This window comes from Podarcis liolepis (genome assembly GCF_965112155.1).
Source record: "Podarcis liolepis genome assembly, chromosome: 14".
Classification (NCBI taxonomy): domain Eukaryota; kingdom Metazoa; phylum Chordata; class Lepidosauria; order Squamata; family Lacertidae; genus Podarcis; species Podarcis liolepis.
The window spans coordinates 46933137-46948145 of NC_139569.1; the positions used below are offsets into that span (position 1 = coordinate 46933137).

Below are 15009 nucleotides of genomic sequence, written 5' to 3' on the forward strand. Positions count from 1 at the left end.
GTCAGTTCAATGGACTCATGCACCAACATCTGTTGTGTACAACTGTCCTCCAGACCCAAACACTGCAACAATACCTGACCATTGTGCAGTTGGGTTTGAGGCTAGGGACACAGCACAGCAGAAAGTGGTTGTACATTGGACTGAATGAGAAATTGGATTCAGTTCACTTTTAAAGGCAAACCTGCCCACTTCTCATTTTCCAAAGCAATACTGAAACACAGCAAATCCTTTGAAATTTGCACTTCTCTGAATTTTATACTCTAGTTCTCCTGTCAAGTGATGTGTGCAAAAATGCATGTACAGTACCTTGATTTTCAAACAGCTTAGTTTTTGAACGTTTGGCTCCCAAACGTCACAAACCCAAAAGTGACTGTTCCGGTTTGCGAACTTTTTTTGGAAGCTGAATGTCCAACGGAGCTTCTGCGGTTTCTGATTGGCTGCAGGAGCTTCCTGCAGTAGCCAAGAAATCACTAACTGCAGTAGCAATGTGTAGTAACAAACTGAACTAAAGACTAGGCAAATGAGAAATGGAGAGAAATTAAAATGAGAAAGTCACCTATTCCGGTTGCACATCAGCAACCTTGTGTGTGCAACAGCCCCATGGTTTTATAGTAATATATGCAGGCAAGCGATGAAGCCCTGGCACAGGAAACCAGTATGAAAACCCTGCACATCCCGAAGCTCATTGCTGCCTTCTGTGTTGGCAGTGGAACTCCTGATTACCCAAATCCAACAAGTCATTTTTCTTTTGTCCCTTGCTCATTTTCTCTTGGGTACCCAGGAAGTTTCCCTATATCAAATCATCCAGCCCAGTGTTGCCTGTTGTGACTGGCAGCAGCAATTCAGGGTTTCCCACCCCCTGCTACCTACTCCTTTTAAACTGAAAATACCAGGAACTGAACCTGGCATTTCTGCCATGGAAATCAGGGGTGGGAGACCTTTTAGGCTTCATGGGCCAAATCTGACAGGTGTGTGGGGTTGCCCACACATCAATTGCCTCTAGTCGAAGACCTCAGGTAATTTGGCACTTTGAAGTCCCGAAGTTGAGACTTCAAAGCACCGCATGCCGCCCCAGCAATGGGTGTATGAGGGTGTTCCCCAAGGGAACACTAGATCCAGCAGGCTTTGACTGTACCACCTATCTGCAAATGAATACCGTTTGCCAAAGCCCACTTTCCCTTGCCAGTGCACAACAGAGAGTGCACTTAAAGGCTGTCAGTTGTGACCTGGTAGTTGCATCTCTACCTGCTCCACCCTTGATCATATATGACACCAAGCACCAGGCATGTAGGTATAGTTTGGGGGAAACAGCCTCATGGGCCAAATATGAATTCTTGGCAGGCTGGGGGCTCCCCACCCTGATGCAAAAGCATTTGCTCTGCTCCTGAGTTAGTGTCCTCCTCCAGAATCACAAGCAGCCCAGCTCTGGTCCCAGCGGCCATTCCTCAGGTGCTCCATCATCAGGCTGTTTGGGTTCTTGGCTCCATTTACTCCACCCAGGCAACAGACTTGGAGTAGCTGAAGTCTTCTCCATTCAGCACCCCTATTTACTGATCTTGAGTCCAATATTTATATAGTAAAACAAACACAACATTTATTCAGGAAAGTAATGAAGTTACATAGGTTGGGTTAGGTTTGAGAGAAACTAGGAGGGCTGTTCACAAACAGTCAACAATTAAAATGCACTTTCCATTATAGCACTTAGACGGCTGCCTTAAATTTGCACACGAAATAACTTTCAACCCGTTTGAAGGAAACCAATATTCCTCATTTGCCATTTATGTTTTGATTCCTTGTCCACAGTCCTCCCGTTGCGGGATGCTGTTTTGGACTCACATGCAATACAAAGGCGTGGGTTTTGGTGCAAACAGCGAAGTAGGAGCCTCAGGCTCACCCAGCCCTTGGATTTCCATCAGAAAAATGTGCCTTCATATTTCCCGAGGAATCACAGGGCTGGCCCCTCCCTCCCAAAAAAGAAAATACATGAAGGATTCTGACAATGCGTCCTGGGTAATCCATGTTTAGGAGGTAGGTAAGCTGTCCAAGTGAGGCAATGAAGGGACAGAGTTTGCTAGACTCGAAAGAAGCATGTTCTCTTGTGTACACTAGGGTGAGCCTTGCAGCTCCCAAACTCCTGGTGAGCAAAGCAAGATGGAAAAATACTACTTCTTGCAAAGAGCTGGGCTTCTACACTCCAGCTTGCCGTGCATCTTGGTGTAGAGGCGGTCAATGTGGTGCCCTACAGATGTTGGACTACAGCTCCCATCATCCCTCACCACTGGCCACACTGGCTGGGGCTGATGAGTTGGGAGTCCAACAAGGTCTAGACGGCACCCCTGATCTGTTGATCCAGAACTCAGAAACAAGGAGCAACCCCTCAACTAGCTAGCACTGAATTACTGTATGCTCTTGATTGCATTGGGATGCTGATGCTGCTTCCCACAGAGCACCCCTGCAACAGGGCAAAGAGAGAGGCCAGTATTCAGTATGGCAGGAGTGATTGGCATGGGGCCACTTGTGCTGTTACAGCAGAACTGATCACATTGTCTCTCTTGTTCCCCAGGAGAGAGCTGAAATCATAACAACCTTTGCTCTTTGTGGATTTGCCAATCTGAGCTCCATTGGGATCATGCTGGGAGGCTTGAGTAAGTTGGCCATCCGGTGAGGAACATGTAAGCTCTGAGATCAGGAGGAGAAACTGTCCAGCCCATAGCTATGTCTTCAACTGCTGTGGCTTCCTGGAACTGCCTGCCCCGGCTAACACACTGGAGACACTTGGGGGGGGGGGTTCGACCTGGTGTGAACAAATCAGGAGGAAACCCCATATATAGTCACTTGATCCAGTTCATCCTGCTCATCCAGCTATTTTTTTTGTGTGTGTTAAGCGTCCATGGCACCGCAACGCAAGGGTGAATTTTCCAGCATCGTTCCCCGGGCTTTGTTCACTGGAGCCTGTGTGTCGCTGATCAATGCATGCCTCGCAGGTAACATATGGGTGTTTGGTGGCAGAAAGGGGCCCAAGGGTTCAAGGAAAGGGAGCCTATGGCTCTCTGGGTGTTACTGAACTCCCAGCTAGCTCAACCAATGGTTAGGGATGATGGGAATTGTTCCTGCATCTGGGAGGCCACAGATCCCCATGCCAGGATTAGGGGAAAGGGTCAGTTTGCCCTTGTCACATTCAAAATCAGGAGCCATAAGGATCCTGGGAGAACAAAAAGAGGGGGAAAGGAGAAACTAACTGTTGGAAATGGGAACATGTAGGAAGCTGCCTTAATCTGAGTCAGACCATTGGTCCATCTAGCCCAATACTGTCTACTCTGACTGGCAGTGGTTTCAAGCAGGGGACATTTCCAGACCCACCAGGAGATGCTGGGGTTTAAACCTGAGATTGATTTCCGCACACAAAGCAAATCGATGCTCTGCCACTAAGCTACATCCATTCTGGAGAGAAGGGAGAGGTCAAGCTATATGCAAGGGCTAGGATTTATGATAGCCATACATGGAAAAAAGGGATGCACTCAGCCAACCCCAAAGAACCTTGCTTGTCCCATCAATATACTATGCAAACAACAATGCCATACAAAAGGCTGGTGGACAAAGTCACTCCCAAACACTGAGTACCAGCCCAAAGACATGCAGATCTCCTGGGCAAGTGCCACCAATTGTATATAACTCTCACCAACTTCCCAGCCTTCTCTCATGGACTCTGCAACCCACAACAGGTATCCTTTATGTGCCCAGAGGAGGGGTGACTGACTGCCTAGACTTCTTCAGCAAAACCAACCTAAACTCTACCAGCTACCCAGTCTATATTTGCTGCCAAGACTTGTTCACCTGGTGAGTGTATTCCTCTTACCCATTCCCCTTGCAGTGCTGGTGTTTGCAAAAGCTACATGGCCACCTCCAGCCAGCAGGGGAAGTGGGAGCAGTAAGTTATAGGGAAGCCAGGAGATGATCAGATGCCCATGCAAGTGTGTGCAACATCGCCTGGTTGTGCCAGCACCAACAGAAGGCATAGCCAGGCACCTGCCAAATAATAATAATAATTTATTATTATTAGGGGTTCCGCCAATCAGAGCTCCCTGGAGCTGCTATTTCTCTTCAGCACTGCAGGCCCCCTGTTTACCCGCTTCTGACTTGGATCCAAGGGGAGTAATGATGCAAACAGGGAGCAGGAGCAGGGACTGCTGCCAGCTTGCTCACTAGTTCTCGGCCCAACAAGCAAGCAGGCAGTAGCAATGGCGCAGAAGAGAGCAGCTGCCTCTGGTGACAATGGTGGTCGTAGGGGAGCAGCACCACAGAGAGGGAGCCCATTGAAGGTATCTTGCCTAAGAGCCTCCCTGAAACAGGTAACTTGGCACTGCCCGGCTCTGTGCATTTCTGTGCTGGAGGCAAAAATGTGGCGATGCTCTCATTCTGCGCTGTCGTCTCATTTGCCACCTGGCCAGTCTTAAACCATCCTCTCGGAATGTGCTACTATTGGGACAATTATTTTTTTAAATGCACATATATTTAAATGAATTAGATGTCCTCACATCTTTTTTGATTCTACTTTTGGGGCAAGCCAATTATGTTAGCTGCCTATTCTTTTGGTTGGGAGCTGGGAGTGTGAAATCCAAAAGCACAGGAGATGTCCCTGGAAAAGGCAGAGAGGTAACCCTCTAGAAGCCAATTCAACGACATACCGTTGTTTGCCTTGGTCTCCCAGTCATTTCTTTGATGTGTTTAAAGGATCTTAAGAGAGCAGCTTTCCTGGAAGGAATCTGTTTCTAGACAAAGAGCTTTTAGCTGTCAAATATTTGGTGCATCGCTCTCTGGTTCAATGAAGGTTTTTGGCAGGCCTAGCTTCTGCCGAATCTCTCTCTTTACAACTTAAAAGACCTGCTGTGTCAGACCAAAGGTCCATCTAGCCCAACATTCAACAAGGTGGCAAACTACTCTAGGAAGCCCACTGGCAGGATGCAAGGAAAAGAGCCCCCCCTCATGTTTCCAGCAACTGGTATCCAGAGGCAGCCTGCCTCTGATATGGGAGGTAGTATACATTCATCGTGACTAGTTGCCCCCAAAAGCCTTATCCTCCATGAACCCATCTAATCCCTTTTGAACACCGTTCAAGTTGCCAACCATCGCTTCACCTTAAAGCTTAAAACGTGGTGGCAGCAGCTGAGTTCTGGAACGCAACAGCCCTAGAGTGCCTGATCTTCTGGATTTTACAGACAGAATCTCAACTCAGCAACGAAGCTGGTGGACTTATGTTCAAACTCTACACAGAGCTGGTCATGTAACAGAGTGACTCTCAGGAGGAAAGTGAAGCTTTTGTCCTTATCTCTTAGAGAAGTTGGGCAGAGGGGTTTGCAGTGCTCTAAAGTGGAAGATGATTCTGCACCAACACCATTTATGGGAGCCCTATGGCTTCTTGCCACCCATTGACCCCCCAATGGAGATATTTTTTGAAGAGGGAAAGCATTGACTCTTATGCCATTGCCTGCCTTGTGTACTGCTTGCTATTTTGAAGATTGAACCAATTCTTCTATTAGGGAAAAGAGAGTCTATGGCACCTTCCTGTCCGTGGACAACTCCCTGTGAGAATGGCTGCTCAGGGAAGGCGATTTGATGGTGGACTGGTGCCTGCACACAAGAGACTGAAAGCCCTTAAGAACATGCAGCGAGGCAACATGCCGAAGAAAAGCACCCACTATTAGATGTATGGGAGACAGCATGAAAGTGTAGTGCCTGGTACCAGAGCAGTGCTTCCGGGAATGCGACAGGCTCAGTCCCTTCAATGCTATGTGTGAAAGCCAAAGGAAGCCCATTAGAGACAGGTCAAAAGTTGACCTGGAGGGACGAGACACAGACATCAGACAGTACTGGGGACATTACGGCTGTCCTCAATCCACAAAAATAGATTGAGGTTCAAACTGTTGGGTCACAGGCAAAGAAGCATCACAGCAGCTGCAATGCAACCAGCGGGGTTTCCTGCAATTCAAACTGAATCCCAAACGTATCAAACAGAGTAGACGAACAAAGATCATGTACAATGACAACACAATGCAGCCAATGGGGAAATGCAACAGTTGTGGAAAACCAGAAAGACCTGTTGTGTAGAGTTCTGCAATGGAGGCCACGGGCATGATCCAAGGCCTAGCATCAGAATTTTCTTTCCTCCGTTCAGAAAAAAAGAGTGCTTCTTCCATGTGCAATGGAGATTTTACAAACATACTAGGATATTGTCATTAGTGAAGCATGCCTGGATGGTGCAACCTGAGGTAGACTCAGCAGCAGGAGTGGTTTACATGCCATGAAAAAGACTCCTCCTGCTGCCTCATATAATCCAGCAAGAGAGCAACTTGAAATGCTCCACAGCACTGATACCTCAGCATCAGCATCAGCCCCTGCTTCCTGGGTATACACCACCTTAGTGGGAAAGAAGTGATCAGGCAAGCTGCAGTGACCAACAAAGGCCTAAACTCGAACACTGGAGAAATGCCACGATCCAGTACCTACGGTAGATAAAACACTGCCAGAATTTCCTATCAAGAACTGCTGTGGCTTGAACTGGAAACCTTCCCACCTGTGTAGAGCTGGCCCATGTGCCAAGCCACAGAACTGCATGTAGGAGCATTTGCCTAGCAATTGAGCATTTGTAGGCCCTGGACTGACTCTGCCCACACATACTGGCCACTGGACCCTCCTGGTCAGAAAGGGCTAGAAAGAGCTTTCTGCTTTGGTTAGACCTTGGCCTGAGCAACAAGGCTTATCAAGCTCTGATATGTTTTTCACCTTTGGTCCTGACTTTTGGCTTGCTTTTCAATTCTGGCTTTGCTCTTCAGACCTGCCTTCTGGCTCTGCCCTTTGGCCTCCTGGATTGCTCTTTCCTGCTGGCTTTGGTCTCAGCTCCGACATCTAGATAGCCCTTTGGTTGTGATTTCTGCTTGATTCAACTCTGCCTTCCCAGATTGCGTCTTGGTTTCAGCCTCATAGCTCAACTGCTAGCTCCTGGTTCCCTGTCCCTGGTTCCTCTGACTTTCAAAAGCTAGAATCTTCTACGTTCTTCTCTGCGATACAAAGAACAGATTTTGGCACACGTTTCTAAATAAGGATTCCAGCACGCTTGCAATCGCTGCAACTCCATTTAGTCACTTTGGGTGGCTTCATATGCCAGTGGGGATCTGTCCAGCATTACAGAGGTCTTTCAGAGCAGACCTAGAAGGGTGGAGTGAAAATAAAAGAAGAGAATATCCACATAGTAGATGAAGGCTGTGCAGGATCATGGCAGGAAATCAAAAGCCTTTCCACAACGATGCAAAGACAAAGACATTAAACAGAAGGCAGGGAAAAATGCAGGTGAGAAAGATAAAGTTAACATATGATGGACAGGTATGGAGGCTCAAAAGACCCTCACACACTTGAGGCAACCTGAGCCATGCCAGCTCCAGAAGTGCAATACATTATTGGAATGTTTCGTCGCCCAAATTCTGTCTTCATTTGGCCACAATTGTGAAGCCAATGTGACAACTTACCAGAAGGAAGTTCAGTAGGAATGGAGAGGTCCACAATACCACACATTCATTTCAGAGAAAGAAACGATTGCTAATGCCCCAGCCTTGCAGGACTGTCAGACAGAACAACAAACAGACACTCCAATGTAATGCGTCTAAGAAAGGCCTCAGTTCAGACCTTGTACTGGGCCACCTAATGGCCTTTGTGAGCACACCCTACAGGGGACTGGACAGAATTATAACCAGACACAGAATTCCTTGCAATGAATTTTTGGAGTTTTGCAATTCCAGCAACAACCTATGGTCATGCAGTCAATGCTATCACTTTAGACAATAACAACAAAGCCACCTCCTGAGGGCTCAAAGAGATTACTGTGTCCACACTGATGACAGGTAGTTAGCAGACATCCTTAGCAAAGCATATACAGCCAATGGCAAAAAATCTACAGAAAGGGGCAAAGACATTGAAGGGATCAATACATTGCACTATCTCCCAATATCAGCAACCAATATCCATGAAATTGAGGAGGCTGCTGAAGAATACATCTAGGTGCACTGTTAAGGAAGCAATAGTAAAAGGATGGACTGAAGACAAGAATCAGCTACCACCAGGAGCAGAACAATATTTCCTAATCAAAGATGAGCTCACTGTGGAAGAAGGAATCTTTCATTTCAAAGCAGAGAACAGTTGTTCCAGCCTTCTTGCATGAGAAAGTTGGGGAAAAACACTTGGGCAGAGTGTGTTTACTGGCCAGGAATGAACACACACCAGGAATTAATTCTTGATAGCAGGATGTGACTCCTGTTGATCATGCATAAATCAACAACATAGATTCTTCCACTGCATGTGCTACCCATAAAAATCATGGGGAAATGTTGGAGTTATGTTGCTCACCTTCAGGGAGCAGGAGTTATCTGGTCACATTGGATTACTACTCCCAATTTCTGGGAGATTGAAGGCAATTCAGATGCTAGAAATAAGGCAGTCATCAGTAAACTGAAGGCTCATTTTGCAAGATTTGGTGTCCCCAACACAGTGTGTTCAGATAATGGGACTCAGTTTGCATCTGAGAACTTCAATTCCTTTGCACAGAAATGGGAGTTCTCCAGTATACTCACAACGTAATGGCAACACAAACTGCTATGTAAACAGCTAAAGCAATTTTCTAGACAAGGCAATGTTATGAGACTCTGACTCCTTCTTAATCTTCCTGGCACAGATCCAAATGGTGTTGCCAATGACAGGAGACATTCTGCAACTAACAAGAGGAAGGTAATGCAGAAAAGAAATGGCCAGAAAACAATCAGAGGAAGCAAGCATCTCTGCACACTAGAGCAACCAAGGAGTCTCTCTCTCAGACTCCAGGCACTCCTAACCACTTGGCATGAAACAGAGGAAGTGCCCAAGAGAGGAAGCAGCATGCAGGTCCCAATTTCACTGAATCCCTTTCTTTACAAATTGCACAATCTCAATGAGCATGTGGACCAACCTGGGCCAAGCCTGCCTCCGGCACTTGTGGACTGTGTGGATTAGGTGTCCTGTACCTTTTTCAAAAATTAAGCCAGATTCCCACCATCATTTGAAGATGTGATGGTGGGAGAACTAGGATCCTCCATCCTTTTGATAAGCTGGGAGTAAAGCAAAGGTAAAGGGACCCCTGACTGTTAAGTCCAGTCGCGGACGACTCTGGGGTTGCAGCGCTCATCTCACTTTACTGGCCAAGGGAGCCAGCGTTTGTCTGCAGACAGCTTCCAGGTCATGTGGCCAGCATGACTAAACCGCTTCTGGCGAACCAGAGCAGTGCACAGAAACGCCGTTTACCTTCCCGCCGGAGTGGTACCTATTTATCTACTTGCACTTTGACATGCTTTCAAACTGCTAGGTTGGCAGGAGCAGGGACCGAACAACAGGAGCTCACCCCGTCGTGGGGATTTGAACCCCCGACCTTCTGATTGGCAAGCCCTAGGCTCAGTGGTTTAGACCCACTGGGGGTGGGGGAATATAGTGTCCTCTGGTCAGAGGATGGTGTCTCACATGGTCAAGTTGACTACATTGTCCATTTGAACCAGTACTCGCTACACTGACAGCAGCTCTTAGGAGTCTCAGGCAGAGCAATCCTGCTCCCTGGACCTTTTAGCTGAAAATGCCAGGGACAGAACCTGAGGTCTTCTGCATGCAGCGCATGTGTTTTGCCACTGTGCTACAGGCCCTCCGGCTTAGATCAGACTAATTCAACTTCATTGCCACCACTGGGAACTGCAAGTGTCATGGAGGCAGGGGAGCAAGTCTGCTTGCCTGCATCTGCCCAGCCAAAGGTCAAGGCAGCACACTTTTTAAAAATACAATTTTAAATGTGGGAGGGCCCATGAATGCATGCTGGTGAAGCTTTTCTTCATGGCCACCTGTGCATACATTTGCAACGATGAGCTAAGCACTTCAGCGATCTGCGCATTATATTCCGTTTTGACCCCATATGCTGCTTGTGGCGTAACTGTGGCCATTTCAGTGTCCCTGGAGGTCTTTCTTGTGAAGATGAGCATGACCAGCAGATGGCACCCATTTTCCTTTGAAAAACATTTATTGCTGGCTGGTTTGGAAGATTCAGCAAACCTGTAATAGTCAAGCAACATGAGGAACACAAGTTCCCTACCTCTAATCCAAGTCTTTCTCAGCCCTACCTGCAGATGCCAGAAACTGAACGTGGGGTATTTTTCATACAAAGCATGTGCTCTATCACTCAACAATGGGGCTTTCTCCAAATGGCCATTGGCATGAGCAAAGGAGCAGACTTTACAGCCTGTAGCCACCAGCCTCCTGAGTCAATGTCACAACCAATTAAAATGTTTGCATCTGCCTGTACCTTCAGATGCATTCAAGATTTTCTTAACCATGAGGTTGAGAAAATGAAAGTTGAAAGTTTTTGGATTCTAAAAAAAATGACACGTCGGATGCAGTCCTACCCACACTTGCCTAAAAGTAAGCCCCATTAAACTAAGTGGCATTTATTTCCAAGGAGGCATGAACAGGATTAAGCGGCACAACTACCAGAATTTGCAGTGAAGTCAGAAGCTGCACAACAGCATGACGACAATGTAGGTTACTTCCTCCAACACCATTTTTACTTCGTCATCTTTATTCCAGTATTTCTTAATCAGAGCACCATGGTGGACTTTCCAGTTTCAGAAGATGCACATCTTTACCCTGACTTTTGATACTTGAGATGTGTATGTTTAGGACCCACGTGATTTCTGTAATTTTAATTTCTACTGGACTTTATTTTGTGCTTTAATTGTTGCCACCTGCCCTGAGAACACAGGATGAAGAGTGGGTAAATGAATAAAATAATAATAATAGCTGTTATTATTCTTATTGGGCAATGGTGTTTTTTATTAAAGCACCTAAGCTAATGCATGTTTGCAGGAAAACCATTAGATGTGCCTCTTTGATTGGATATGAATCGATGGGCCAAGGTTGCAAAGCAGCCATGCTCTCGCCAGGTCCCTTTTATCAAAATTAATGCTCTTGATTAGTGCAGGCAGATTAGAAGGATATTTTGGTGCCAGGAGATGCAATCCTGATGCTTTAGTTCCTCATATATTTTTCTTTCTTTCATAGCACCTCAACTGCAACAAACGGTTCCCTTTCTTTCTCCGGCATTTGGGAAAGCTTGGATGTTGGGACTTCGGCGATGTATCTGCAACAGTGCTGTGCTCACTATAATGCCACAGCCTGTCCCAAGCCATAACGGCTCCGGAGCACAGCGCAAAAGAGGGTCTTGCTTGGACAACAAAGATGCAATAAAGTATTTATAGGAAGTGTACTGGTCTGATTGTGTGTGTTAAATTGCAATGCAGATCTTGGCTAGCAAGGGCAGAAATATCAGCGTCAAATGTAAGAGCAACAGGGGAAGATGTTGGCCCTTCTCTAAAGATTCATTGAAAAATCCCAGTGTATTTTCAGGTCACATTGCCCAGTCACGTCCAATGGAAGCAAGAGGCTATTTTCTGGCATGTCCAGTGCAAGAGCTGCTGCCTGCTTCTCTGTTTTGTGATATAAGAAAAGCTGGACAGGCAGGAAGAGTTGGCTGGCGAGACATTCACAAGATTTCCCAGCAATTTTGGGCAGACTGTTCAGCCAAGAAGTATTCGCTGCTCTTCAGTCAAGCAGAAAGAGGATGTCATTATTTTCATGGCTTTTTGTGCTTTGGCTTCTACGAACTAACCTGAGTCTCCCCTTCCCTTAGTGACTTATAGTGTCATCCTAAGCGTCTCTTCTCAGAAGCAGGTTCCCTTGAATTCAAAAGAGCTTGCTCTCAGGTTAAATGGTAGAGGAATTGCAGCATTCCTATGAACACTCCCCAGCAGTAAGAACCACCAAATTCAGTGGGACTAACTTCTGAGTAAACAGGCATCAGCCGCCAGTTAGACCTTTAAAAATAAGCTAGCATGCCTCCCATGTTTTTGTAGGGAAGATTGATGCTCTCAGGTTTAGGTTCCATAGTTTTACAAAAAGCCTGGAAAAGGACGCACATGTGCATACCCAGAAATTCAACAGACAGCTCTCAGTTGCTTTCATGAGTGAGGTACTTTCCTGCTCTCTTTATATTCAATCAGCAATTATTGGGCCACAAACCTAGAACTTCCTATCCAGTCCATCTCTCCGGAGAATCAACTTTAAGCTGTGTCAAGGCAAGAAGTCTTACAAGGTAGTTCCTGAAAAAGAGGCCGCCTTGTAGCCAGGATTTGGCCCGTTGCTGCCAAGATCCCAGCTTCAGCAGGCACTTTGATGAGCTGCAAAACAAAATTCTATACTCTTGCTGCATGACCCAACAGGCTGGAGTCTTCTCCACAGCTTGAACTAACGCTGTTCTTTTGCTTCTACAACCAACAAGCATTATTGACACTTACTTACTGCGCAAAATCCTTAGCAAAATTCTGGAAACGCACCATGCGCCGACCTGCAAAGGAAACCCTCCTTGCCAGAACCACCACCAACTCTTTTGTATCACCCTGCTGAATCTTCCTTGCCCCTAAAGTAGGTCTCAGTCTAGGCTTATTCCTAGGAAGGGTAAGGAAAGGTATCATTTAATAGCAGGAATAAAGAGACCCGCATCAGACGTCAATGGATCAGAGTCAATGGTGAGAGGTTAGTCTGTGGCATCTATGTTCCGAATGTCTTCCTAAATGCTTTCGGTTTACTGCTCCAAGGGGTCCTCTCTGAATTGCCCCTCCACCAACATCTCACTTGTTGGATTTGGAGGAAGCTCAGAAAAAAAACAGTTGCACAGTACGAGAGGAAAAGGAGAAGAAGAAGCGCCATCGAATATTTCAACAGAAAGCGGGTTCCTTGTTAAGGAAGAGCCATTTCTATCTGACTAGGCCAGAGGTAGAAACTAGTGACCTCCTGATGTTACTGGACTCCAACTCTCATCAGCCCCAGGCAGCAGGGGAGTTGTAGCCCAACATCTCAAGGGGCACCTAGATTAGAAGGTCACACTTCTCCCATCTTAGAACATAACAACATGGTCAGTGATCAGGGATGATGGCAGATGAAACCCAACTACATTGTCAGGAGTAGCCAGACAGCAGAATGAAGCACAATGACAGAGGGGGGGGTGTGTTGCTATTTGAGGACAGTAGCAGCTTACAGACATCTAGAATGGCATCATCCATGGGGCCCAGCACTGTGATTTGCAGCAGTTTCAAGAGGATCAGATCTGCTGAACCTGGAGACCACAGGGAAAGAACCTGGGACCTTCTGCGCGCAACCCACATGCTGCACAATGAGGCACTAATGGAAAGGAAGCAGCCAGGAGAGTCAAATCTGGGGGCTGAGAGTCTGTGGCCTTCCAGGTGTTGTCAGACTCCAATTCCCATCAGCTCTGACTGACATGGCCAGTGGTCAGGAATGAAGGGAGCTGGCTGCCTCAGACCTGATCTAAACCTCAGTGAAGCATAAGAAACCCCCCTTCTCTCTTCTAAACACATGAAACCACTTGACATTTTTATTGCCCTAAGTGCAGGCCCAGGAAGACAGAACCATACCCTCCTCAGACACAGCCCCATCAAGAAAGCTGCTTCTTCCACCCACGGGGAAAGAAAAGAATCCATCCTCTCTTTTCCGTCATAGGGGAGATCAATAGGGTGGGCAGACTGGCCAGACTGCGTGTCAAAGGGCTCGCTGTGATGATGGGCCCAGACAATCATGGGGAAAGCAGCGAGCGACGGCTCTTCTGTGGGGAAGTGCTGGTGTTGGGAGTCCAATCGGCAGGGCCCTCCCTGGAGCCAACAGAACACAGGGCCCAGCCGCCATTCCTGCCAGGGCTCCACGCCCCGAGGAGTTTAGCCCCTGCTTTGGGCTGCATCCCTATGGGACCCAGAGGAGCAGCCCATGTCCACAGGACATCTAGCGCACACAGCTGAGATGCCGCAAATGCACACAAGGGGTGCGTGGGGCTCCGAGTCCCACACAGCGCTGGTGGCATTGTGCATCCACACAGTCCGTCCTTTTCCCGATCCCTTCCCAAGCCCCCACCCCCACGAGTGGTGTGCTGGCGGGGTCCTCTCTCCGAGGCGCATCAGCGTGGCTCCCTCCCTCACACACCATAAGCCGCACACACTGGAGGGGAGGAGCCACGCAGGCGAGTACGGCGGGGGCAGCAGCAGCAGCACCCCTTCCCCCAGGCACACACAGCGCACTTCTGAAGAGGGTCCCCGCGCCTGTTCACTGCAGCCAGCTGGCCTTGCCACTGTCCCCTCCTTTGGGCCTTGCTACCGGCTGCAACTCTCCCGCGTTTTCAGGGCACTTCCGGGCACTCTTGGGGCTCACAGAACCTTTCCTGGAGGCCTGGGGGCTAGCCAGGCCTTTCTTCTGCAGCTGGGGGCTGGACTGGGCTGACGGGGTCTTCCTGCCCATTATGGGGCTCCGAGAGCCCTTGCCTTTCGGCGGAGGCTGGGGGATTTCAATGCTCTTCAGGCCCAGGAGATGGCAGAAGTGGTTACACTGGTGAGATGCCTCAAAGTGGTCGATCAGGCTGGGGGAGCAGCTCTCCTTGAGGCCTTGGTACCTGGCAATAAAGAGAGGATTACACACCTGGGCAAGCTCACTCCCAGCCCTCCCCGCCCAGCTCATACGGGTCGATGTGGAATGTCGAGAGAGTGCCCGTGGGCATCAGCCGCAAAATGGCTGCCATGGGTTACGTGGCATAACACAAAATGCCTCACAAGAAACTGAGAAGGAAGAGCAAACACTCTCCTGTACTGTGTGGATTGTTGAAGGGATATTTATTAAGACCTTTAGCAGGTCCCATAAGAAGTTCTAAGTATCAGGGAACTTGCCTCCAGATTAAGGAAACGATTCTTAATTCACAAATTCATATATAGTATGAGCCAAATATGCACACTAAATGAAAATGCCCAATAATGGTCCACGTATATGGCAGTAATACTCTTGATGCTTACTGTTTGCAAAACATTGTAAACAGAAGCATTTTAGTCAAAGTATACTATT

The 15009-nt window shown here is 47.6% G+C and overlaps 2 protein-coding genes across 5 annotated transcripts in view; one reads left to right on the top strand and one right to left on the bottom strand.

Moving 5' to 3' along the window:
• LOC310693489 (sodium/nucleoside cotransporter 1-like) overlaps positions 1-11318 on the top strand; it is a 24764-nt gene extending 13446 nt beyond the window's left edge. For all 3 annotated transcript variants that reach the window (XM_083475690.1, XM_083475689.1, XM_083475691.1), the window contains 4 exons: positions 2564-2645; positions 2886-2984; positions 3723-3837; positions 11116-11318. In XM_083475690.1, coding sequence (XP_083331816.1) covers positions 2564-2645; positions 2886-2984; positions 3723-3837; positions 11116-11245 — 426 coding nt within the window. In that variant the 3' untranslated portion in view covers positions 11246-11318. The remainder of the gene's footprint in view (positions 1-2563; positions 2646-2885; positions 2985-3722; positions 3838-11115) is intronic.
• Positions 1569-15009, bottom strand: part of ALPK3 (alpha kinase 3) — an 85369-nt gene continuing 71928 nt past the window's right edge. For both annotated transcript variants that reach the window (XM_083475536.1, XM_083475537.1), the window contains one exon: positions 1569-14566. In XM_083475536.1, coding sequence (XP_083331662.1) covers positions 14224-14566 — 343 coding nt within the window. In that variant the 3' untranslated portion in view covers positions 1569-14223. The remainder of the gene's footprint in view (positions 14567-15009) is intronic.